This window comes from Bactrocera oleae, chromosome 2, assembly GCF_042242935.1.
Source record: "Bactrocera oleae isolate idBacOlea1 chromosome 2, idBacOlea1, whole genome shotgun sequence".
Classification (NCBI taxonomy): domain Eukaryota; kingdom Metazoa; phylum Arthropoda; class Insecta; order Diptera; family Tephritidae; genus Bactrocera; species Bactrocera oleae.
Genome location: NC_091536.1, coordinates 79817143 through 79843054, shown reverse-complemented (window position 1 = coordinate 79843054; position 25912 = coordinate 79817143). Strand labels below are relative to the sequence as shown.

Here is a 25912-nt window from a genome sequence, read left to right as displayed (position 1 = left end):
AAGGTTCAAGAGACCAATTTACTTTACTACTCAATAGAGTTGTAAATTTTTAGATTTAGTAATATTATGTTTCAGTGTTTCCGAGGTTATTTTTTCGAATTTCAGAAAATTCGATATTTAAAATATATATAATATAATTTATGTATTCCGGAAAATTTTTTTTGCCATGCTTACATTGAATGATCTTTCATTGTTTTTTAGAGGTATTTACTATATTTATTTAATAAATTTGCTTGGACAAAACTTCTTCTTGTTGTTCTGCTTGGACTTGCCATCTGGAAAAAGGCATGTTCTTTAATTATCTTACAATTGAAATAATTTTGTTTTACAAATATTAAATAGGACAGAAGATGAAGATGTTTTGTAAATTTGTTACACCATATCTCTCGTTATTTGGCCAGTTGCCAATCCCAATGACCAATTGGTGTTCTATACTCACCAAGTATGGCGACAAACTTGACAACTTTCGTCCCATAAATGCAACCGTGCGCTCAAAATGTCTACAAATTTTGAACAATTCTGCGTTATATTTCCGACCACATTTGATGGATCTATATTTCCGGTGTGACTATGCCAAAAAATTAGATGAATGCATCTGCTTACAAAAAATATTTTGAACTTATGCATATTTATAGTATACAGTTTAAACACGTGCATATAAATGAAAATTGAGTGTTTCCTGTGAAAAATGGTATTTTCAGAACTGTTTATATGAATCAGCGAACACTTTCTGTATTTCTAATAATTTCGCTATCTAAGGCAATACGGAATCTGTATTGATTCCTGCAAATACATTGCAAAAACCAACGAAATCAAGGTCGCTTGTATTGAGTATGCGGTTCTATTATTCTCCAATGCAACAATCACCTTGAACCACTGGTCTATAATAGCGATTGTACTTATGTATAGACACTCATACCCATTTCTAAATTCGCACCTAATAATTACATACTATATTATAATTTTGTGAGCACACAAATGGGAAAACTAAATTTTAATTTCATTTATACATTATTTCATTCTATTAAATGCTATTTTTGGAATACTACTTTGTTCAGATTGCAGATTGCTAGATCAATATTTGCCTTAATTACTTGAATCATCGATGCATTTTTGCCATATATGTATATCCTCATTTCTTCATAAATCAGTCTAATTTTTATCTCTCCGATTATTTCATATCTAACATATCTACACTTAATCTGAATATTTTCTTTGAAATAATTTAGTTGATAAATCATTCGTACGGTATAATGTTTTACTAACTTCAAATGATCAATTTTAGCTTTTGTAATCGATTAAAGAACGTACTTGTATGACATTTTGAAAACCAGAGATATTAAATGGTTTATAAGTAGATACGATCGGAAAAGTAAGCGAACCGAACGTAAATGTTTGATCCGAATTGAAAACCGAAACAATTTTTGTAAAATGTATATATAATAAAAAAGTTCATTTCGACCGATTTTAAATAGATTATTGTGAAAATAGTTTCTACTCCAAAACGCTAATTGAATATTTTTCTAAGTATTCCTTGGTTAGAGCGGACACTCTCCCGCCTCCCAATTTTTTCTCTCGTTACATATGAGGAAATATTGACAAGGATTTGTTCATAGAAATGTTTACATTTCTTCGCTCAAAAATTCTGTAAAAATATATAAAACTTTGAAAGCTGCTCCAAAATTGTTGTTATGTCCGAAATGTTTAGAAATTTTCTGTTTTCTCTTGTTGTGAATTATTATTTAAATTCGCATCGATTTTAATACGTGCAAACGTATTTTAATGTACAATTTTCACATTTGAAATGGCACATTTTACTGTCGGCGATGAATCACCACGAGAAGCCTCGTCAGCACCACCCACGCAAAGCAACCCCTTTCCCGCGCAAATTGCTCTGACACCAGTAAAGCTTATTTGTGTCATTCATATGTTGTCTGCCCCAACAAAAATATTATTAAGAATGCGCAAATTTAAACAAAGAGTAAACTAAAATTTTCCTTCCATATGACGCCTGCCGGAGCAAAGAAATTCTAACAGTCTCTTGTTGTTGCGAGTTTTTCCACAGAGAAAATCAATAAGCCAAGGCAGAATCAGCCATTTCCACAAACGCTTTTATTTTGGGAGCGGTAAAGGACTGTTACATGTGCTTGTTTGTCGCTAGCCTCCTTTGAGGATTCGCTAATGTGACACTTGGGCGCCAAGCATTGCGGGCGTTGCTCCAAACCAGCACATGCCAACGAAATCAAATGACCACAGAACTACATACATATAAACGTACTTAATTTGGTATATACCATAAATAGGAATAAGTATATACATATGTATGTACATAGATTTGTATGTAGATATGTACTATATCGGTTATGCTTTTTGGAGAGCATGAAATTTGTTTTTGTTTTGGTTGTCAAATGGTGCTTTGATCGTGGTAAAAACAGCTGTTAAAATAAATATCAAAAGTAAATGAGAAAATTCCGCACACTTGTCATAGACTTCACACGGGATGACCTTCATTTTCTTCAGGTGGCAGATGCTTGTTTTTCGTACGTAGGAATTATGGTAATTACGATTGTACATACATATGTACATTTATAATCTTTGTTGCCCGAAGTAAAATGTATTGAGTTCCTTGGTAATATAAGCTGTAAGTCTCTTCTATACCTCTAACTCTAAAACCACGATTTACTAGGACAACTTTATTAAATTTCTCGTTGTTATCAGATTGTTAACAGAGTTTTTGACCGACTCGTTCACGATACTACAATCTCACAACAAATAATTTGAAATTTACGAACTTGGAAGGAAATTTACCGGTTCGAGCAAGATGTGATCGGATTGCAATTAAATAGCCACATGAGTTTCTTTTTCTTTAAATTCATTTGGTTGCGACGCTTTCAGTTCTTGTTCAGAAAATTTTAGAAGATCGCAGAAAGTTATATAAATACAGCTGACCGTTAATGAAACTGTGTTTGATTACTAACTTTTATGAATTTTTGCTCTCACGAAATTTTGTAAATTTTCTTTTTCTAGACTAAAAGACATAAATATATTATCTTATATCGGCTAAAAATTATCCGAACGGATTTTGTTTTTAGTATTTGCTCTTCCAGAATTTGCTTTAAGAGTTCCAGTGTTTTGTCCTTAGATCCATTTTAAATCGTGAGCCAACATACCCATATGCAAATGTATGTATGTATGTATGCTTATATACAGTTTTGAAAACAACTATTTGTTTGTGCAAACATGTGTGTGCATTTCTGCCAAAAAGTACCTGTCGCATACTTATGTATGTTATTAATATTAACTGCGGTGTGTTTCAACCTTTAACCAGTGACCTGGCCTCGCAAAAGGTCCCGGTGACAAATGAATGAGTGCGTGTGGCTACTAAGTGATGTCTTCAAGAGTTTTTTATTTTGCCAAAAGCGCATTTATTAATTTTGATGAATTTGCTTTTCTGGCACTTCTCGCTCTTTACCGTTGCTTTAAATTGTGCGTATTTACATAGTATTTTTTCTGTGCGTGATTTGTTTTTGTCTCCTTTTTACATAGTTCGAACGGTTCAACGTTTTCTTGTTGGGTTGGTCAGTGACTCATTGCCAGCTATGGATATGCCAGTTATCAGAAATGCTTAGACTCGTTTTAAGGAGGAGCTTCCAAAACACAAAGAGAATTTGCATACATATCGAAAACACAATTATTTTTATTTTTTTGCCTGTTCTGTCTACATTTTACGAGCACACCATTTGTAGGGAAGCTTCTTACGACTCTTGTTGTTTTTGCGCAAATATGTATGTGATAAATATCTGCAATCAGTAAATGGGCATGCACAGGTTGGGTATTTTACCTTAAACAGTTTATTGCTGGCCATAATACATAGTTCTCTCTAGCGTTAGCATTGCAGTACAAATTATTGCTAAATCTGTAAAAACTTTTAATAAACATTTTTTTATTCACCTGTGTATCAAAATTTTTAAACTATTGTATTTTTCCGCTCTATACTTTCAGCATGAGTCGTCCAACACAGCAACGCACAATGCCACAACAGAAGCCGCCAAAGCAGTACCTTACCGAGCAGGAGGCCATCGCGGCCTCCGAGCTCTTCGATCTCTTCTGCGTCGCAACAACAATGCGCCAGATTTTGGGTTTGCATCGTGACATGTGCGACATACTGGGCTTACGACCAGCCCCGATCAATGAATTCTACCCGATGTTGAAGGCGAAGATTCGTTCGTGGAAAGCGCAGGCGCTATGGAAGAAGTTCGATGCACGTGCGGCGCATCGCGTCTACGCGAAAGGAACAGCGTGCAATGGCACGCATGTGCTAGTCATTGGCGCAGGTCCATGTGGCATGCGCACCGCCATTGAGGCGCAGTTGTTGGGTGCCAAAGTCGTTGTGCTTGAGAAGCGCGATCGCATTACGCGCAACAATGTGCTGCACTTGTGGCCGTTCGTCATCACCGATCTGCGCAATTTGGGTGCAAAGAAATTTTATGGAAAATTTTGTGCTGGTTCCATAGATCACATATCCATTCGGCAGTTGCAAATCATATTAATGAAGGTTGCGCTGCTGTTGGGTGTCGAGATACATGAGAATGTGTCCTTCGAGAGGACAATTGAGCCAAGTGGCGATGGCTTCGGCTGGCGCGCGGCTTTAACACCAGCGGATCATGTGGTTTCATATTATGAATTCGATGTTTTAATCGGAGCCGATGGTAAACGTAACACACTGGAAGGATTTAAACGAAAGGAGTTTCGTGGAAAGCTGGCTATTGCAATTACAGCCAATTTTATAAATAAGAAAACAGAGGCAGAGGCTAAAGCGGAGGAGATAAGCGGCGTGGCGTTTATATTCAATCAGTCCTTTTTCAAGGAGCTATATGAGAAAACGGGCATTGATTTGGAGAATATCGTCTATTATAAGGACGAGACACACTACTTTGTTATGACCGCGAAGAAACACAGTCTCATTGACAAAGGTGTTATATTACAGGTGAGGTAGAAATTAACATAAATCATTTGAAATTATAAAAAAAAAACTTTCAACTCTTTAGGATTTCTCCGATCCGGCGGAACTGCTCGCTTCAGCCAACGTAAGCGCCGAAAAGTTGCTCGATTATGCGCGAGAAGCGGCCGAATTCTCCACAAAGTACCAAATGCCAAATCTTGAGTTCGCTGTGAATCATTATGGCAAACCCGATGTCGCCATGTTCGATTTCACATCTATGTTCGCCGCGGAAACATCCTGTCGGGTGATGTTGCGGCACGGCCATCGTTTGTTGCAATGCTTGGTGGGTGACAGCCTGCTGGAGCCCTTTTGGCCCACTGGTTCGGGCTGTGCGCGTGGTTTCCTTTCCAGCATGGATGCCGCGTATGCGACAAAACTCTGGTCAAACCCGCGTAATAGTATTCTGGGCGTTGTGGCGCAGCGTGAAAGTATATACAGGTGAAATAAAGTAGTACCAATGGCATTAACGAAATAGAAAAGTCAACTATAAAATAAAACTAAAATATGTTTTATATTTAGGCTACTGAATCAGACCACACCGGAGAATTTACAGCGAGACACAGGTTCTTATACGGTAGATCCAGCCTCGAGGTATCCCAATCTGAATCGCACGGCCGTCAGTCCCTACCAGGTGAAAACGCTCATTGACTCGGATGATCCAAAAGTATTCGAGCAGCCAATAGCCGAAGTTATAACAACGCCAGCGTTAGCTGAGGCCCCAGCATTGTTGCGTAAATCCCGTCGTAGCACAGGTATGTCTTGCATAGATGGACGGCAAGTACAGACTGTTAAAATTTCACTGTATTAACTGTAATGAATGAATAAATGCAAACATTTTACCGATCAAATAATTTTCTTGACTTAATTTTATTACCACAGAATTGTTTGTATTTGTCTCTTTTAAAAATAAAGCCAAAAATATTCATTCGTTACATTAATACTTGGTTCATATGCCTTTTAGCAATTATTTATAATTTTTAAAATTCTTAAAGATATTGTGCCTGAAGCTCTGCTACATTGGGTTTGCACTCAGCTCCATATGTACGATTTCGTAAAGGAATTACAGGAACCTGCCGACATACTTAAAAATGGAAAATCACTATGCGCCTTAATCAGCCGGTAGTCAATATTGTCATGTTGTGTTTTAAATGCATTTTTTAAATAATTTATTTTTAAACAATTCATAGTTTTCGGCCAGACTTAATCGATTACTCAGCAACACGTGACTTAACGCTGGCTGAACGTAATGAAGTTGCCTTCAGAATATTAGAAGCAGAATACCAACTGCCACGCATCATGAGCGGTGAGAAGTCTGTAGATCTAGAGAAAGTAGATACACGTCACTGGCTACACTATTTGAACCAAGTGCGTGAAGTGTTTCGCGGTGAAGTGCCGTATCTGAAACATCCAAAGATGGACATCTCAGAGTTGCGCGAAAAATACCGTATTAACAACGCGCATGCGCAGCCAGACTTCTCGAAATTGTTACAACTTTCGACTAAGCCGAAATATCCGAAAACAAAGAGTCCCATTGAGGATATGGTGGACGTGCCGCAAGTGGTGCAACGTCGCTCGGTGTTGGATGAGGAGCGTGTGAAACGGGTGCGCAGAAATGAGCCGGCTGCAGCTAATTCGCCACAACAAGGTATGAAAAATTGCAATAAATATTATATCAAAATTAAAAAATTCATTAAATATCTTCATTGCAGGTCAAAACGATACACCGCGTCGTGCCAAGAAGAGAAGAAATGTCGAGAAGGCTGCTAATATTGTGAGTACCACAATTGCGGTAATAAAGGATGCTATTGTAAATTACATTTTCAGACATTGAAAAGTGATCTAAATAAAATTTCTGCAATCGAAATTGTCAGTAATAGCATAACATACGTAAAATTAAACTTTAAATAAAGAAGTTAAAGCATATTTTCAGGAATCCTTAAAAATGAATAAACATTTCGAAATTGCTAATATTTTACGTTTTTATATTTTCACTTTTTATTGAATTACGTGATTTGAATAACTTTAAAATTAATTTGACCAAATAATACAAAATATCAAATGAATCAAATTAATTAATTTTAATACAAAAAATACTTTTATTAGAACACAAATTGTTATAACAACAAGTTTCAAAATTTAAAAACGATTTGCTAATGCTGTTTTAATCAGCGAGTCACGATCACTTTTCAAAACATACAATACTCGACAAAATTACATATATTTTCAGTTTTACATACAAACATATGTATATCTTATCGCATCTGATGATTATTATTTGTAAATAATTCCATTTGAAAAACAAAACATACCGAAACGCTTGTGTATTATTATTTTCATAAGGTTCATATTATGCTAGACCGTCATCAGAGTACATGCATCGTCATAAATGAGCTTTCAGATTTACATTCTGAGGTATTCACCATATTTTATTGATGTACTCTCATGGTTTTTCCATTTTTCGTACCTCCATTCGTTTTACTAATATGACTACATTCACTCATACAAATGTTTGCTTTTGCCTACTCGTTCATCTCTGGTTTTCATTAAAAACAAAAAAACCCCATACAAATATTAACCCATATATTCATTTACTCACTTTACGTTTGTGCATATCCTTTCGAAGCAGTTCGTAATCAATCGCCAGGTCCCTTTATGTATTTAATAAGTATATGTACACCCTAATGACCCTCTGCTCAATTTGCCAATTGCTGTTATTACGAATTATTAGGAAGAACGACAAAAGCGTCTACAAGAAATCGAACAAAATCGTCAGGAGCGGGTAAGCAAACGTCGACAACAACGTTATCAACAGACGCAGAACTTCTACAAGAGCTTGCAAATGTTGCAAGTCAACACGTTGCTGCGTGAAACTGATGATCCGACCGCGTTTGAGGACTACTCACTGTTCATATATCGCCAACATGCGCCGGAATTCAATGATCGCGTCAAGGATTTGGAGCGCAAATTGCTGTATCCTGTAAGATAGTCAAAGTTGTTGTACTTTTCTTGTTTACTGTTGCCTGCCTACACTTCTGCCTGCCACCATGTTTGATCGCGTGAATGGTGTAATGCTATTTACATGTTCTAAATGCTCCTGCTAACCTATTTAGCACTCGCGCAATGCTGCTGAATTTGAGTGTTGCAATAATCGCCGTTATTCGTTGATAACTAATATTGAATGAATTATCTTCTAAACTGAGATTTCAGAATTTTGTTTGAGAAATTTTAATAACATGCTGTTTGGATTTTGAATAACACAAATGCTCATTAATTAAATGAATACTTATTTATTGGCGAAAAGCAGTTTTTTCATTAGTTGTGCCCTTAAAGGGTATAGACCTGAGCTGCTTGCGTGGAAACTCGATTTTTTTATAACCAGAAAATAATATATCTGAATTACTGAAATTCTTAATTTTTACTAAATGTTTTTTGGCCCTCATTATTAATTTACAAGAAAAGTTTTTTTTTTATGTAAACTTCCCTAATTTTCTGTTGTATACCATAGATACTTTTCATTATAAATTCTGAAGTTATTAAATAATAACAATAATAATTTTAATAATTTGGCGTTACGGCTCTGTTCGCTGCTTTGCCGAACTTTTCCTATTTGTAACTAGTTTACATCATAATGCTTTTACTCAAATGTGTTACTTTAAGTTGTTGTCCGGGCAGCTGATTGATTTCTACAAGAGCATTCAAGATTATACAGGCGACAGCTATTATAAAAAAAAAATGATTATATAGTCACATGGTATAGTATGCTGAACGCAGTTTGAAGTGATTTCTCCATATAGTTTTTGATATAAAAGCTGCCACGACTGAGTATTGTTTTGGACATAAAATCTATACTTTTCATGTTTTTGTTTTATAATGGAGTCCCTTGTAATAATTTGTATGTGAAATCATTAAATCGGTTATGTTTGGTTTTGTGGGTTTCTGTGTATTCGCAACTAACCAGTGAAAGCGACTAATTTATTCGTGTATAATTAGAAATTTGTTTTGTTTTCGCTGTTTAATTAATTTTAGTTTAAGAGTGTTTTAAGTTCTATTGTTTTTGTACCTCTTTTGTTTAATATTAAGTGCCATTTAGATTGTTGTAAAACTTATTTACAAATGCTATAATTTTTTATATTGAAATCATAATTTTTTCTTTTTCTTCATATATAAAAACCTTTCCGACCAACTTTCCTACATTTTACTTTGCTAAAATTTAAAATTCCACACACTGTTCCCCATTTCCACTTCCCTACCTCCGACGAACTGTGAAATTCAACGAACTATCATGTACAGGATCGCAATCGCGGCGATATACCATCGGCCATGCCGCGAAATAATCCAGATGAACAGTTTAGTGATCGCATCAAATCTATGGAGCAACGCATAAGTTCGAAGACAGCTTGCGGCAACGATAAGAAGCCCAAAGATTTAATGCGTGCCATTGGCAAGATCGGCAGCAACGATTGGAATGTGCGCGAAATCGAAAAGAAAATCGAACAATCAAAACGAACTGAAATACATGGTCCGAAAGGACGTGAAAAGGTGCCGAAATGGAGTAAAGAACAATTTTTGGCTAGACAAAATAAAATGGCAAAACCAACGCGCCAAGAATCTGTGGAGGAGAAGTTCAAAGAAATTGATCAAACCTTGAAAAATTTGGATAAACAGCTGAAGGAGGGTTCCATACTGGAAGTTGGTGAACGCGGCCGCAACAAGGTCGCATCAATTGCTGGTCAATTTGTTAAGAAAGACGATAAAACGAGCGATGAAAAGAATCCTACTCCCGCCGCTGTCAATAGCGTGCCGAAATCCGTGAGTAATGCGCTTGTTGGGTCGACTTTACAGTTAATTTGCTCTGAAGACGTTGACGCACAATCATAACCATCATATGTTCCACTTTGGTATTGAAATTATACAACTTAATCTATACTGCAGTCGACATTATTATGGCTATGCTTACGTGCTGTTAGCTGCACTTTACTTCAGAAGCAGTTGAGTAAAGTCGACTTTTTGGTGATCATTTTGATTTTGTGTTGCTTGGATTTTAGTTATTGCTTTGTCGTTTTATCCAACGTTTTTCATTTGATTGATTTTTTATTTGTTAATATTTTGTGTATATATTTTATCAATGCATCTGTAAGACCTCGTATTTCCTGAAGCTGGAAAATATTTCGAAATGATTATTGTAGTCCTTGTTGTAATGCTATGCGTCAATGCATTGAGGTTTAAAGGTTCTTTTAATTAGCATTTAAGTTCCATTCCGAGGTATTCCTTTCATCTTTGCACATAATTCATAGCCATACAACCACTCACACTCTAATAACATTTGAGCTCACTATTTTTTATCATTAATCATATCGTTAAGCGCTTTTAATATCATTGTATACAATAAAATAATAAAATACTAATTAAAGTTATATTTTTCACCATCCAGAGCGCTAAGGTCGCGTTGGCATTTAAAAAGCAAGCCGCTTCCGAAAAGTGCCACTTCTGCAAGCAAATCGTTTACTTAATGGAAAAAATCACAGCCGAAGATCTCGTATTTCATCGTTCGTGTCTGAAGTGTCATCACTGTCACACAAATTTGCGTCTCGGCGGCTATGCATTCGATCGCGACGATCCAAATGGACGTTTCTACTGTACGCAACATTTTAAGCTGCCAGCAAAGGCTATACGTCCTGTAGTCAGAAAACCAGGTCAAAGGGTAAATATCACTAATTTATTTATGCATATTCATGCATAAAAACAATTACAATGTAATTTCAGAAGCCAACTCAGCAACAACAAGCTGCCGCCGCTGCAGCTGCTGCCGTCGACATTACCGTCACAACAGCGGACGCTGCAAGTGGAATCACACAAATAGACCTACCCAAAACGCCTGATAAACTTCGTGGCCCCGCTGACAGCGTTGTACAGCTCGATTTATTGGATCGTGGCCAAACACCGGAACGTATCGAATTCGAGAATACCGATGCCATGTCCGATGGTGAACCTTCGGAGGAGCATATACTCGATGAGCACGAGTGGTCGGGCAGAAATTTCTTGCCTGAATCTAATCAAGATTCTGAGTCGGATCTTTCCAGTTCTGATGACTCGGATACCGAGTCCGATGCAGATATGTTCGAAGAGGCAAATGACTCACCATTGGCCGCACAAACATTACAATTGGCCACCGATTGGATTGGCAAACAGCATTATTCCGATAGTGATGATTCGGATGATTTTTATGATTCGAGTGACGGAATTGCGGGTGAGTTTTCCAGATGCACAATAATAATCACATTAAGTAAATTAGTCTATTACTCGCATTGATTGATAAATTATAATTAAATTATATTTATTTACAATTGCTTTGCATTTACTGTTTTCAGATGACGATGGTAAGGACGATACCGAAGGTGAAGATTTCAAGAAGGCTCGTGAACTACGTCGAGAAGAAGTGCGCCTACAGCCACTGCCCGCGAACTTGCCCACTGACACGGAAACTGAGGTGAGTTTTAATCATCGATATTGAACTAGCTTAAGTTCTTTTATTAATTCGTGCAATAAACCATTATTAATTTTATATTTACTTTCTTCTATCAATTGTGATCACATATACTCACCCTCAAATACATAATTTAATGGTGTTGGTTTCATTATTATCACACAAACTTGTACTAAATCTAATTTCCCCACAAATCTACAAAAAAAAAATATTATTCAATATAGATTCAATTGCCAACTAAAAATAATGAAAGCATTGAAAATTTAGAAATGAATCCGGTTCCGGTAGATGATGAGGCTGTTAACCAGTCTGCCTCAAAGCAAAACTCTAAACCAGATATAGATAAGTGTTCCGAAAATTCATATAACTCTGAAAAATCGTTCAAGTCGGTAGATTCATTTGCCGGTAACATATCAACACTTACCACACACGCCTTCTCTAAAGGGCCACCACCCACAAAAGCGGATATTGAGAAGTTGGAACAAAGCACTGGTCGCCGCTTTAGCGCCGAAATTGAGGCAATCAATGAGAAACTTCATCGCCTCAACAATGTGGTCAAAATGAGTAAGGATATCGAAACCATAGCTAAAGAAAATTTAGTAAAGAGCGATATACTCAAGAAATTGACAATGAAAGAAAAGTGGTTGGCAGACAACTCTGCGAGCAACTCAAATGCACTAGCACCCAAGTCAGCATTTGAAAATCGCTTTGCGCCAAAACAGGATGTGCTAAAAGAGCAAAAAGAAAATGCGAAAACTGATGAGAATATAAAAAAGTCTACCGCTACTTTGGCTGAAAGTGTGTTAGAGAAGTTAAAGACCGAATTGAAATCTGAAAAAAGTAACGAGAATGCTGCCACAGATATTAAAAAAGCCACTTCACCCGAAGAAGTGTTGGCGAGTTTAAAAGCAGAGATCAAATCAGCTTCGCTCAATCGCCAAAGCAGTCTTAAAAGACAACAGCTAAGTCCGACTGCCAGTCCCAGCGCTAGCAAAAAGCCCAGTGCAAGCGCTAGTCGCTCCAATAGTTTTAAGAGCAAAGCTACGCAGGAAAACAAAGAATCAGCAAAGAGTGGCGAACAGTCAGTCAGTCGTACAAACAGTCTTAAGCGTTCGGAAAAATTCACATCTAAGGACGAGGTCATAGCAAATGATAGCCGAATGCAAATACAAAACCTATTGGGTCTTGTGAAGAGTATTGATAATAAAAAGGAGATGGAATCAAATACCGATAACAAAGATAAGGGATTTGGTCCTAATAGGTCGAATTCAGATATGGGTAAACTGTTTTATGATGCGGAGAGTAAATTTTCACCAAAGGTCGACAGACGATTGATGCAGGAAAAGTTGAAGGAAATCGAAGCAAAGAGTTTCTCTGGCACAATGGACGCCATAAAATCGCAAATGGTCGTGCCCACTGTTAGTTCGCAAGCAAACCCATCCGTAGATCTCTCCAAATATTTTCCCGATCAAAAGCAACAGAAAACAAATGCCGCTGCGGTCAATAAAAACCAAAAAAATTTAAAGGATGTTGATTTAGCGAAATATTTTCCCAGTAGTCCGACGCCACAGCGCCGCAGTGCCGTAGTGACAGTAGCAGATAAGTTGAAGAAGTCGCAAACGGAGAATGCCATTGCGCCTGCACCGATTACCTCAACAAATGCAAGCAATAAAAGCACAACGGCGGTTAAGGTCAACAAGCTTACGCCAAAACGACAAGCTTCATTGGGAAACGCTGATTTCAGTTTACGCGACCATCAATTGGACGGCGCCGTTGACTTATCAAAGAAAGGTACACCAGCCGTGGTGAATAAAGATGCTGTAACAAAGAGCGTTCAAGCCACCGTCACAACCACAACTGCAACGGCGGCTGTAACAAAAAAGGGTAATGTGAAGATAATAAAAAAGATTGTGCCCAAAAAGAAGGTAGGAGGAAACGCAACGAAAAAAACCAATGTCGTGCAAGACAACAAGTCAATTGTACCACGTGATGAATCTGATCGTGTGCTAGATGAAATTCTACAATCCAGCGATAAGGAAATGCATTCGCCCAGTGCGGAGTATCTGAAGCTATTCAAGGAAGAAAAATCACCTAGTGAAGATATTTCAGATAAAATTGAACGAATGTTTCAAGAAACGATCATAGATTTAGGCATAGCCAAACCGGCAACAATCAGCAATAAAAAGCGATTGCTGAAAACCAAATCACTGGGGGAAGGGGAATTCGAGCGACTTTCAAAAGAGAGAAGCATGGCGAACGATGAACTGACAACTAAGGAGGACGGCGATCGTCCCATTGGTGTACAAGGTTTACTGGCACGTTTCGAATCAATGAGTTCAGTTAAATCTTCGGAGCAATCGTTCAAGCTGCGGCGTATGGAGTCAACCATGAGCAATTTAAACAAGTCGCGGGAGTCACTAATTTCCCATGATTCTGTCATGTCGCGTGAGTCCGACTCAATGAGTGATTTGGAGAAGACCATGGAGTATCTGAAGTCTGAATGGCGTAATGAAGCAACCAATTTTCTACAAAAGAAACGCGATAACTTCTTTTCGAAGAAACGTGCGATTGAGGAGGAAGAAGCGGCAGCCAAAACAGAAGCATTGAAAAAGTCTAAATACGAAGATTTACCAGTGCAATATCGGGAGTCCAAGTTTGCCAAGTTTTTCGGTATCAAATCGAAATCTCCTGAAAACATTAAAACAAAATCACCTGAAAAGAAAAGTGTGGCAACTATAAAGAAGGCTTTAGTTAATGGCGGCGCAGTGAAGAAGTCACCATCGCCAAGCAAGAACTTAAAGAAAACCACTGAAATGAAAACAAAAATGTCTACCCATTTGCAAGTTAATTCAAAAACTGCCAAACGTAAGTCGCCTTCACCAACAAAAACTCTAAGTAACACTACCGCCAACAAAAAGAACAACGCCGAAAAGCTTTCAAAACCAGCAGTAGTAGCAAAGAAGTCGATATCGCCGCCTAAAAGTCAAATGGAAGACTTCGAAACCTTACTATTAGTGGAAAAGGGTAGTATAATCAACTCAGAGGCCAAGAAAGCGCCAGTTCCTCACCCGAATATTATTGAGGCACAAGTTCCTTGCGAACCAAATACACAAATCATTTCGAATGGGACTCTCGATGGCGGTGCGGTCACTGCTAGTGAAACAGCTATCCACAGCAAAACTTTATCGCGCCAGAACTCCAATAATTCTGATAGTTCAGCACCGGATACACCGGTCTTAAAAAGACGACCAACCGTAGAGGACATAAAAAATTTACCAAAAACAGGTTGTGACAAATCGCTGAGCAATTCACGCCGCAATTCCGCCGCAAGTTTACATTCACGACGTTGTTCAGATGTCTCTCTGGCTGAAAAACTAGATACTGTAGCTACAAAACTAACGCCAAATTCTGCGTCAGATAATAGAAATGTGGATGAACTGTTCGAAAATATTGTTGAACGCCTAGCTAACGAACACATCGATCAAAATGCCAATACGGAAGAGGAATGTGATTCGTTGTGTACGTCAATTAGTAAAAGTCCTAGTGCCGCACCGACTACAGTCCGCATGCGTGGTTCGTCAGAAGATGAAAGCATCGAAAAGTTATTTAGTCAGTTCTCAGATGAAATGCTGGTGAATGTGGAATTTGATTCGAACGACGAATTGGTGGGCATCACACCACGCATACCATTGCAGAGCACTGCGATCGAAGAGGACGCGGATTTTGTCGATCGGCTTGAGTCTTTAGAAAAGGATGAGGTTCCCTCAATAAAATTTGCTACAATGGAATCACCTAAAAGATCATCTGAATCCATAGCAGCCGAAGGATATGGAGAACCATACCATACCGCGAACCAAAATATAAAAACAGTCGAGAATGGAAATAATGAAAGTACCACGTCTAGTGCTCTTCAAAAACCCTTCTACAATGTCTCAGCTTCCAAAGCAGCACCCTTAACTCTCGAGAGTATACAGTCAATGCTTTATATGGATCCCCAAGAAATGCCTTTCCCCATTCGTCCGCAGCGCCGTCAGAAAAGTACCTCATCCTCCAGCGAGGCTTCAGCGCCCATCGCACCACAACGCGTCAAACATAAATTAGCGAAATTATGTCCCGACAATATGCCCCCATCGGTGCAGGATTTAATGCAAACAACATTTACAAAAAGTTTAACTGCTGAATTAGCAGCAACTGGTGGCATTTCAATACACAAGTTCCCACGTAACATATCGGAAGATGAATTAGAAGATGTGAAAGTAAACCATTACCAGAATCAGCCAGCCTCTGTTCAACGATCAAGCCCAATATCTGAAAATACGAACGATGTACAGAGATCAAATAATTTGGCCAATAAGGCACTACCTATTAAGAATATACCTGTAGAAATTTCAAACGTTAGAAAAATAAAAGAAGAGAGAGATGGGAAGATCAATGACGTGCAAACCATAAAAGTCGAAGAAAGTAGAGCCAACGATTCTAAGAATCAGCAACCAGCTGAAGATATCACGAATATAATTCGTGAAATACCTGTAAATACGGAGGTATCCATGAATCGAATAAAAAGTCCGTTAAAAGAATCTCCAACTGTTCTTCGAAGAAAATCACAGACCGGGATTGATGAAAAAACGAGTAATGCAACCGAATCTCCAGCAATGCAGCGGAATTATACGCAATTCGCCATAAACGTAAAAACAATTGAAACCGAAGCGATTTCTAACACACCAAGGCAGCTTTCAAAATCTTCAGTCTTAAAACCAAAAACCCCACCCCTTAAACAGAGTCCGTCATTACAACGGAAGTCATCACAATCTTCTACTAGCAGTGAAAAGGTACCGACTCTCAATGACTCTCCGATCACGCAAAATTCAAATGAGGACCTTTCTAACTCTCCATTGATGCAATGGCGATTAATTCAGGCTTTGGGTGATGCAGACTCAGCTGAGAACCAATCCACGACCACGAATCATACAGACAATTTGAATGAAGATAATACAAAGTCATTAAACAACAATGAGATTTTGAGCGTTCCAACATCCAGCAAGGCCTCAAGTAAGGAGCGATCGTTGGAATGGGATATGACTAAAATGCCGGCGAGCCCTATGCCACGACGTAAATTCATCCATGCCGAACGTCGTGGTTTAGACGAAGCTAGAATAAAAGATGTGTCACCAACGAGTTCAATAAGACTGCTGAATAATATTTCCTCTAATAGCAGTGACTCAGATGAACGTCGTATAATAGAAGATTTCGAAATGGAGCGCCGTCAAGCATTGATACAACGTGACAAAGAATATAAAGAATTGGAGAAACAAGAAAGAGAGAATGCAAATACACCGAAAGTAAATAGGCCACAGACGGTTAATAAAATCAACAGCAACAACTCTAAGTGCACAACACCTCGACCCACACCAATGAGTTCGCGTCGTGGGACACAAGAAAGTATTAGCACTCAAAGAGAAATCACGCCACCAAACTTTAAAAAGCTTTTAATACCAACGGAAACAGAAGATTTACCTTCACTTAGTTCGCGTTGCAGTTCATTCGCGTTTATTGAGTTGATGAGCAATGGTGAAGCGAGGGAAGCGCCGATGCCACAAAAGTTGAAAATTCCCACCAAACTGCAACCCATAGTTTTGCCAGAGATCAATGAACCTATAGCCGAAGTTTTTCAGAATAGGCCATGGCCTAAGGCGGAACTTTCACCTGAGATAGATATGAGTGATTCACCCGATACAGTGATCGAAGTGAAACGCGCCAATTCAGCTCCCAAATCACCGGTCGCTGAAGTTTTTCGTAATCGCAAATGGCCTGATGGCAAAACGGTATTCGACGAAGAGAGTGAAGACGATGATTTCATCAGAAATATATCCAAGAATAGAAGCAAATACCGCAAAATGCAATCACATTCACCACAACCGAGTCGGCATAGATTAGCTACCGACGAACTGAGTGATGGCAAAACATCATCAAAGTCAATCTCAGATCTACGCAAAGATTCGCCAATCACATCCCATGTTGTTGCGGGACCCTCGCTTAATTTCGGCACACGCTCTTCACGCTCAAGTGCTGAAAACTCATCTACGCATACTTCGATCAGTGGTGTGCCGAAACGTCCGTTACGACACATACCTGTTGTTCAAACGCCCGAACAAACAATAGACGCCAGCACACGAATGCTGCTAGATCGTAGCAAACGCTTACATAATCGTAAAAGTGAGTTTATCAACGAGCGTGCCGCCGAACGGAATCCATATTTACGCGATGTAGTCAACGCAGAGCGCATAGAACGTGAGGCATTCGATGCAGCGGCAGACGAATTGGAGTGTTATCGACCAAGCGGATATAAGAGCAAACAATTGACGCGTTTTCCCACTTCACGAACACTTGGACGCGATCACAGTAGATTGTCGAATAGTCATTATAGTTACACGCCCACATATAATTCGGATTATGCATTAAGCAACCGACGCCTTTATGGCACGTCGACATTACCATATACCAGCACCACTTCTTTAAACTACAATCCGTATCTGACCACTGGTAGTTCCGCGTATAGTGGCGGCATAGGACACAGCATGCATTTCAACGACTACACTAGGCGTAGTCCTTCGCGGCACCGTGAACGGGAACACTCCAAAGAATCGTGCGTTATAACTTAAAATAAATATGCATTAATTTATATTGTTAGATGCACTAAATTTCCATTTAACATTAGATTTTGGAGATATTAACACAATGCTTTCAACGAACAACAGCTATAACACGAAGAAAAACTCAGAGAGCCAAATAGAAACTTCAAAGAAAAGAAAAAAAAACCACCCATATTTTGGCTCGAATAACGAATGAAACAATATGAAAACAAAAGTACATTCACATATTTGTAAGAATTTTGAAAATTTTTGAATTAAAAAAATTTAATAACAAACTAATGTAATGAAACCAACGCCAGACTAAACAAAATAGTACAACATACACATATCAAAATCTTTAACTAGCAATTACACGCTCCAAAGAATTAACGTAATCAATTTAAATAAACATATAAACGTAAACACAAACATAAACAAAAACCAAAAAAAAAAAATCGTTGCAATGCCCGTACGTACGACCCTCCAACGACCAACCTACAGACCGAGCAACCAACCAACAACCATTCAACCAAAAAACGTCTGCCTAACCGCCCGCCAGCTTTTTTATGCTCGGTGTGCCTCAGATACAAATTGAATGAGTCCTTGATTGCGGTTAACAAAATTATCTCCCACACATTCACATTTAAGAGCGGAAGAGGAGTTGAAAAACTTAAAACAAAAATTATGACAAAGTGCTATAAGAGAAGTTGAGGCCTAACACTCAATAACCACCGGGTACGATCTTTGAAGGTAAAAAAGAACTAATACTTAACCCAACCAAACCAATACCGCTTTGGCGTACAAGTGTGTATTAAGCTATACTTAATAACTGCTTCAAAGTTAGCTACCTTTGTTTGCTCTCGAAATCCAACTCGAGCTTTACGTGCGTCGTTCAGTTAACCCGGAATGATGTGCGGGCACAACAAGGCGTGCGTCCATTGTGCGCTGAACTGACTTTAACCCACTGTTAGCGTTACTTAACCAACTTTGCTGCGTTCTATGCTAATACCTATACTTTTTAATTAATAAATTAATCAAAACATTTATAAATGCGTTCCTCAAGTGTAGTACTTGTGCTCATTTGTGCTGTGCCTTTTTGGATCGTACCTCATTTGCTGATTGTTGTGTAATGAATTGAAATATCACTGCTCCCATCGTTTTGCATGCATTTTGCGAATCCATTTGCTTCCAAATTCGCAACACGACTAAAATATCGACTAAACCGCTAATCCGAAGAGACCACAAGCAAAAATTCAGAAATCCGACTACTCACTGCCTTGTTTTGTTTATGACTGTGTATTGGTACAAAACATTCACGGCCTTTTTTGTATATTCGTTGGTATTTGTTTTTTCATTGAATAAATAAATAAACTAGCGATTCGACAATTAAATAATATACAATTATGTTTTACAGGTTCAAAGCGAATCTGAGTCGACATCTCCCGAGGAGGTCGAACTCAATTCAGCCACTGAAATTTCCACTGATTCGGAGTTCGATCACGATGAAATAATACGTGAGACCCCTAAAATATTCATCGATGATACTCACCTCAGAAAACCAACAAAAGTTCAAGTAAGATTGCGTAAAAATTACACATTACTTATACTTGTATCCTAACTAATATTATTACAGGTAAAATCTACCGTTATTGCTTCGACTGCCAGTCAACGACATCACATACCATCCACCAACATTGCTAATGCCCACAACTTGAGAGGCAGTTATCTGCAGAAGTATCAAGTGAACCCACCACAACCACAATTCAAACCACTTGTGCAGGTGGATCCCACGCTCTTAACAAAAACCCGTACTCCCTTACAAAATCCACGTCCCGGCGATTATCTGCTCAATAAAACGGCCAGTACGGAAGGCATCGCCTCAAAGAAAAGTCTAGAGCTCAAGAAACGTTATTTGCTTGGTGAACAGGGCAATGGCAATAAGATACAAAAATCTGGCTCTACTTCAGTCCTCGACTCACGTATACGTAGTTTCCAGTCGAATATATCCGAATGCCAAAAACTACTGAACCCAGGTAGCGGCATTTCAGCCAGCATGAAAACATTTTTAGATCGTACAAAGTTAGGCGAAAGTACAAACAACGATTTGATGCGTTCGGCAACAACAAACATTTTGAACGATCTAAAAGTGGAAATTACGATACAGAAGGCCTCGTCCACTGCCTCGACGGACAATGAGAAGGAAAACGTGTTTGTGAATAGTAAAAATGAGCTGAATAAAGGCATGGAATATTCTGAGACTGTTAATACGACTCTAGTCGAAACTGTCAACAACAAAAAATCACCTTCAACACCAACTAATAGTCACACCATTTTGGGCACAATAGATTTAGTTACCCCAGAAAAGGAAAAGCCAAAGTCTATAATAGATATTACGAATGTCGACATACCAGCGAAAATGTTGGAATCGAATATCGATTTCATTGAGAACATTAATGTTGACGATGCTGAAAAGAAACCTAATTCCCCTGAAAACTATGATGCATTACTCACTGCCGATAGTAATAAAATTATAGATCTTACATGTGAATCACCAGTAAAAAGTGACAACACCATAATAGAAGAACTGAAGCCAGATGTTTCGAAAGATGTTAAAGAAAGAATACCCGATTTACTAGGTCATATTGGACAGGAAGTAAAATCAGCAGGTAAGACAACACCATTGCGGCATGCAGAGGATCAACAACAACTTTTGAGTCACTCTTGCGACGAGGAGAAAATGGATTCACCAGAAAAACTCGAAGAACTTTTCGAGAACGATACGTTACAAATACAAGTGCCGAACATACCGTGGGGCACACGCAAAACGGACACAATGTCATCAACCGAAGGCTCCAGCTGCACATCTGGCTCATCGAGCATTGAAGATATACAACACTATATATTAGAGTCAACGACTAGTCCGGATACACAAACCGGCGGAATGGCCATTGGACATCAAGTGCCACGTGTAGAAATTCATGACACATCAGGAACACTAATGCAAATTGATAGTCTGATGATAATTGATGGTAAATATATTGGTGATCCAGAAGATCTGAAATACTTGGAAATACCCGCGGGCATAGTTGTGCCTGAGCCGCCCACCATCAAGACATCGGAGATCGAGGATGAAACCGAAGCTGATGTGGAACCAGTTACTGCAACACCCGAACCAATAGAGTGTACGGTGATCGAGGCTGAAACAAATAAATTAGATAAAGATGAAGAGACAGAGGATGCGTATACGGAAGAACAATTACCGCCATTACCTGCGAAAGGTCCGCCATTGCCAGAACGGGGGCCGCCAAATATAAAGACATCTAACCTTAAATTCGATACTAAAAACGAAAATAAGGTAGAAAGTCTTAAACATCTTCCTTTAATCGTCGAACAAACAGTGGAGCATACAAAAGCGGTGAAGCCACTTACGTTAAATTTGAGTACTGTTCAAAAATCACCAAACACGCCCACAACACCTACAGTCACAAACGCTTGCTCTGCTATTGACCGCACACCAAATTCACCGCTTGTGGACAGTGATATAACACCGACTGGCGAACTAATGTCGCGCGGATCCGACTCAGAAACCGAATTGACTGGAACCGGTCAGGCGCTAACTGAAACCGAGTTGTCGGACTGGACAGCGGACGATTGTATTTCCGAGAATTTCATTGATATGGAATTCGTGCTGAACTCTAACAAGGGAACTATTAAACGTAATAAAAAAGAGAAAAGACGTATGTCTGCAACTTCGAAATTGCCGACCACGATTGAAATGCTGGGTGAGATAAACAAAACAGCGCCGGTTGCGGAATTTGAGGGCATACTGAAATCTATCGATATTGATGATATCGAATTTATGGATACCGGTTCTGAGAGTTCATGTGCGGAAGGATATTCTGCTACCAACACAGCACTATTGCGGAATCGCGGCTACGTGGAGTTTATCGAAACCACACCAAAGCAAACACCTACGCACAAAACAAATACTTTTAAAACTGCAGCTAATACACACAAGCCAGTTGCTGCCAAGCGTGATGAGAAACTTGGTATAGATTACATTGAACAGGGAGCTTATATCTTAAAAAACGACGATCATGAGCATGATATGCTTAAGACCCCTGTGAATGAAGAGCCACATTTGGTAGCATCGCTGGCGGAAAAGTCGCAAACCACAGGTCCGCCGTCACTCATGACACAATCACTGACCGATTCCAGTACACTTAATGACCTGGAGGATGACAGTCTCTTCACAGCAACACCAAACTCTCAAATTCAGTTATCGACCGCCACTACTACTAAGACCACAACGGAAGAGAGTGAAGCATTAACCGTAGTAACCAGCCCGCTTGACTCATCTTCACCAAAAGTAGCCGATGTGCTCAACAGTACTTATATTGTAAATAAAAACGCTGAATTAAGCACTGGTTCCACGCCCAGCAGTTCAGATAAGAATCCAAAAACCTCACAGTCAACATGCACAACAGCGAGTAGTTCCACTGCCTCTTCCAATAAAGTAATACCTCTACATAGTGTCTCACAAGAAAATGTTGCACCGTCGGCGCCTGCACCGAAAGCAGCACCACGTAAACCCTCAAATGAGCTATCCTATGAGGAATGTGTGCGTGCGTTGCAGCAAAAAATTACACAAATTAGTACGGCTCGTGATTCCGATCTGCGCAAACAAAGGCGAAAGAGTTCTAAGGGTGAAATGCCTGCCGGAAATGCTCAAACTGTGATAGAAGCAACACCAGTCGAATCGGAAAACGTGATTGTCAATAATGCTTGTCTAACGGCCACTGCCAGTCCTTCCGCAGCGGCGACACAAATCCACAAGGTACCTGAAATTCCGACATTAACACGCAAGCTAGAGGAGATCACTAAAGAGCGCACCAAGCAGAAGGACCTGATACATGACCTAGTCATGGACAAACTACAATCAAAGAAACAGTTAAATGCTGAAAAACGCTTGCATCGCAGTCGCCAACGCACTATGCTAACAAGCGGTTACGCAAGTGGCTCTAGTCTAAGTCCTACACCGAAAATCGCGGCAGCAACCACAACTACCGACACCAATTGCACCAGCCGTGCGCACTATCATGAATCCACAGCAGCGACGCCGTCGACGACTTTAGCAAGGGACACAGAAGAACGTTCAAACTGCTCAAATTTCAGAGATAGCATACCACTACAAAAGTCATCGACATATGTATCGGCCTATGGAATGTCCGGCGGCTCGCCAACCCGCATTATTGGTTACCATCAACGACCCTTCAGCGAACACTTGACCAGCGAGCAACTGGATGCATTCGAGAGATACAAATTGACAAAAACTCCATCGTTTTCGTACGGCTTACCGAATCAATCTAGCAAAATAACATTGAAGAATGAAAATGCTTACAACTTTGTGACACCAGTTGCACCTGCGCGTCATAGTCGTAATCAAAGGCCCTTAATTTCTACCTTAAGTGTAGATAGCTCACTTTCGGCGTCGACTGAGAATTTACGCACCGAAGCACGCGCTCGTGCTCGACTCAAATCGAACACTGAACTCGGTCTCAGCCCAGAGGACAAAATGCAATTATTGCGCCAACGTTTGCATCTCGAACACTTGGAAACCAAAAATAATACTGCTACCACACTACATTCACAAGTTCCACTCAAATCACCAAACGATACGGAAGAACAGGGCATATGTAATCGCCGGTTGAGCGCATCGAAGAGTGTGAACGATTTAGCTTACTTGACGAGCAAACAATCGGAATTATCTCCCGATGTCAATTCGAATACAAAACCAACCGGCGCCACTGCCGATTTCACATCTGATCCAAATTTGCTACTCTCTTCCACCTCCATTCAGTCCAGCAGTGGAAGCATCAATAACAAAGTGGCGGCCAAAGGCAAGACCAGTCGCAGGCAAAAGGATCCCGAACGTCGTAAGAGTTTGATACAATCATTATCCAGCTTCTTTCATAAGGAGAAAAAGGACACTGGTAACGGTGGTGGTGGTAGCGCAACTAGCGTAGTTGGCTCTGCACAGTCAGAGCGTCCGGGAACTAGTGGCAACAATGGCACAACAGCTTCGGGCGGCATTGATATGGGCGTTTTTAGCCGCTTCCGCATATCGCCCAAAACTAAACAGAAATCCAAGGTTAGTAAACGGCTTTCCAATTGCCCCCCTGCCTTTTGTAGCCTTGTCTGATGTATGTGTGTGTATTTGTATGTGTGTATTTTCTCACTCACATTCCCTGTAATATTCGCCGCTAACTGCTGTTGATCGTGTGCTGGAAGTCAAATGTTTGGTGGTGGAATGACATGTATGTGTGTGTGTTAAGTAAATTTAAGCTGTACAGTAAATATTAATAATATATAATCCATTTAAAAATCTTAATTCAGTGAAGATGCAACCTTAAGACTATAAAAAAGCTGGGTACATATATTTAAAATTGAATTGAGGCTTTTTATAACATTAACAGAATTTGGATTTTATACGAAATTCCTTACTTTTGTATCTTCATTAAGTTTGGATTCGTTGACTTAATTTGTGTATTTATGTTGTATTATTTAGGCATGTCATCAATATGTTATTATTGGTTAAGAATGTATAATAAGCTGAAGTAATTTCCGGGTAATTTAATATAAACTAACTACTCTTAAAAGCCTTTTGCTTCAACTCAAAATATAATTGTTATGTTTCAAAAAAAAAAAAAAAATCAGTAAAAACATAAAAACTTGAAATTAAATTTTTGCTTGATAAAATTTATTGTTCTTTTACACTTCAGCTTAGTGTACATATTTATAAACGTAAATACTACAAGTATATCATATAATTCTGCTATAATCTATGTGATAAAATCTTGGTAACTTATATATATGTACATATCTGCGTAACAATCAATTAACCCGAATCTTTCGTTTTTGCAGTCTTGCTTCGATGTCAGGAGTATCGGTTTTGGTGTAAGCTTAACATTTTTGAGCTCTCTACTTGTATTTCTTAGTTTATTTGCTTCGATTTGCAATAATGTTTTCTTTTCGCTTATGCATGTGAATGCTTTTTCTAAACGCTTCTATTTTAAAATAACATTAAATTTATATTTCAAAATTTTGCTGCATAAGCGAAAATTACAAAAAATAAATAAAAAAATGAAATAATTTTCATAATTTTTCACACCATTATTTTTAGAAGAGTCGTTGTTTGTAGGCAGACCATTTTTATCTTTAGAAATACTTTATTTTTGCTCTTAAAATGCAAATTAGTGTTTTTACTTATTTTATTTTCTATCTACAAGTATTGTATGTAGTTAGTATTTCGTAATTACTTCTATGTACATCAATTAATAAAAGTTGTCGACGATAATAATTTTATTTAATCGGAAGTAAAATAATAACTGCAGTGAATATTTGTAGCTGTAGTTACAGCATATTGGTGTTAACTTTCAGTTGTCGTATTGGTATTAGCAAGTTATAGAAGTAATCTGATTTTAGGGATTTAATACAATTTATTTTAAAAAAATTTATTAATTTTTTAAAATATAATGAAGAAGTCAATAAGAAAATACTATATTCAGTTTGCAATAAACTTGAAGTTTTGGTTTTGAGAAGAATTAGGTATATAATATTTATACTGGCACGGTGTTTTATAAAAAACATAAAAATATTCATAACTAAGCCACTACTACTACCGCCACCGATTTTGATCAGGGTTACAAATAATATATTAAAAAATAATTGAATTAACATTTAAATAGATTTTTTTTTTATTTTGTAATTCGGAAAATTTTTATTCAAAAAAAAAAT

At 38.5% G+C, this 25912-nt stretch overlaps 1 protein-coding gene across 31 annotated transcripts in view; it reads left to right on the top strand.

The window, feature by feature from the left end:
- The window catches only part of Mical (Molecule interacting with CasL), an 83484-nt gene that overhangs the window by 48516 nt on the left and 9056 nt on the right, over positions 1–25912 (top strand). For 12 of the 31 annotated variants that reach the window (XR_011394903.1, XR_011394898.1, XR_011394895.1 and 9 more), the window contains 14 exons: positions 4003–4987; positions 5049–5440; positions 5522–5754; positions 5995–6121; positions 6190–6647; positions 6712–6773; positions 7731–7979; positions 9293–9811; positions 10434–10703; positions 10766–11249; positions 11371–11489; positions 11711–18129; positions 18202–18865; positions 19530–19669. Coding sequence is in view for 8 of the 31 variants with exons in the window: in XM_070105801.1 (XP_069961902.1) it covers positions 3622–3785; positions 4003–4987; positions 5049–5440; positions 5522–5754; positions 5995–6121; positions 6190–6647; positions 6712–6773; positions 7731–7979; positions 9293–9811; positions 10434–10703; positions 10766–11249; positions 11371–11489; positions 19530–19688; positions 19749–24266; positions 25040–25070 (8770 nt within the window). In the remaining 23 variants the exon portion in view is untranslated. The other 19 variants (XR_011394910.1, XM_036369200.2, XM_036369279.2 and 16 more) reach the window with 16 other exon arrangements.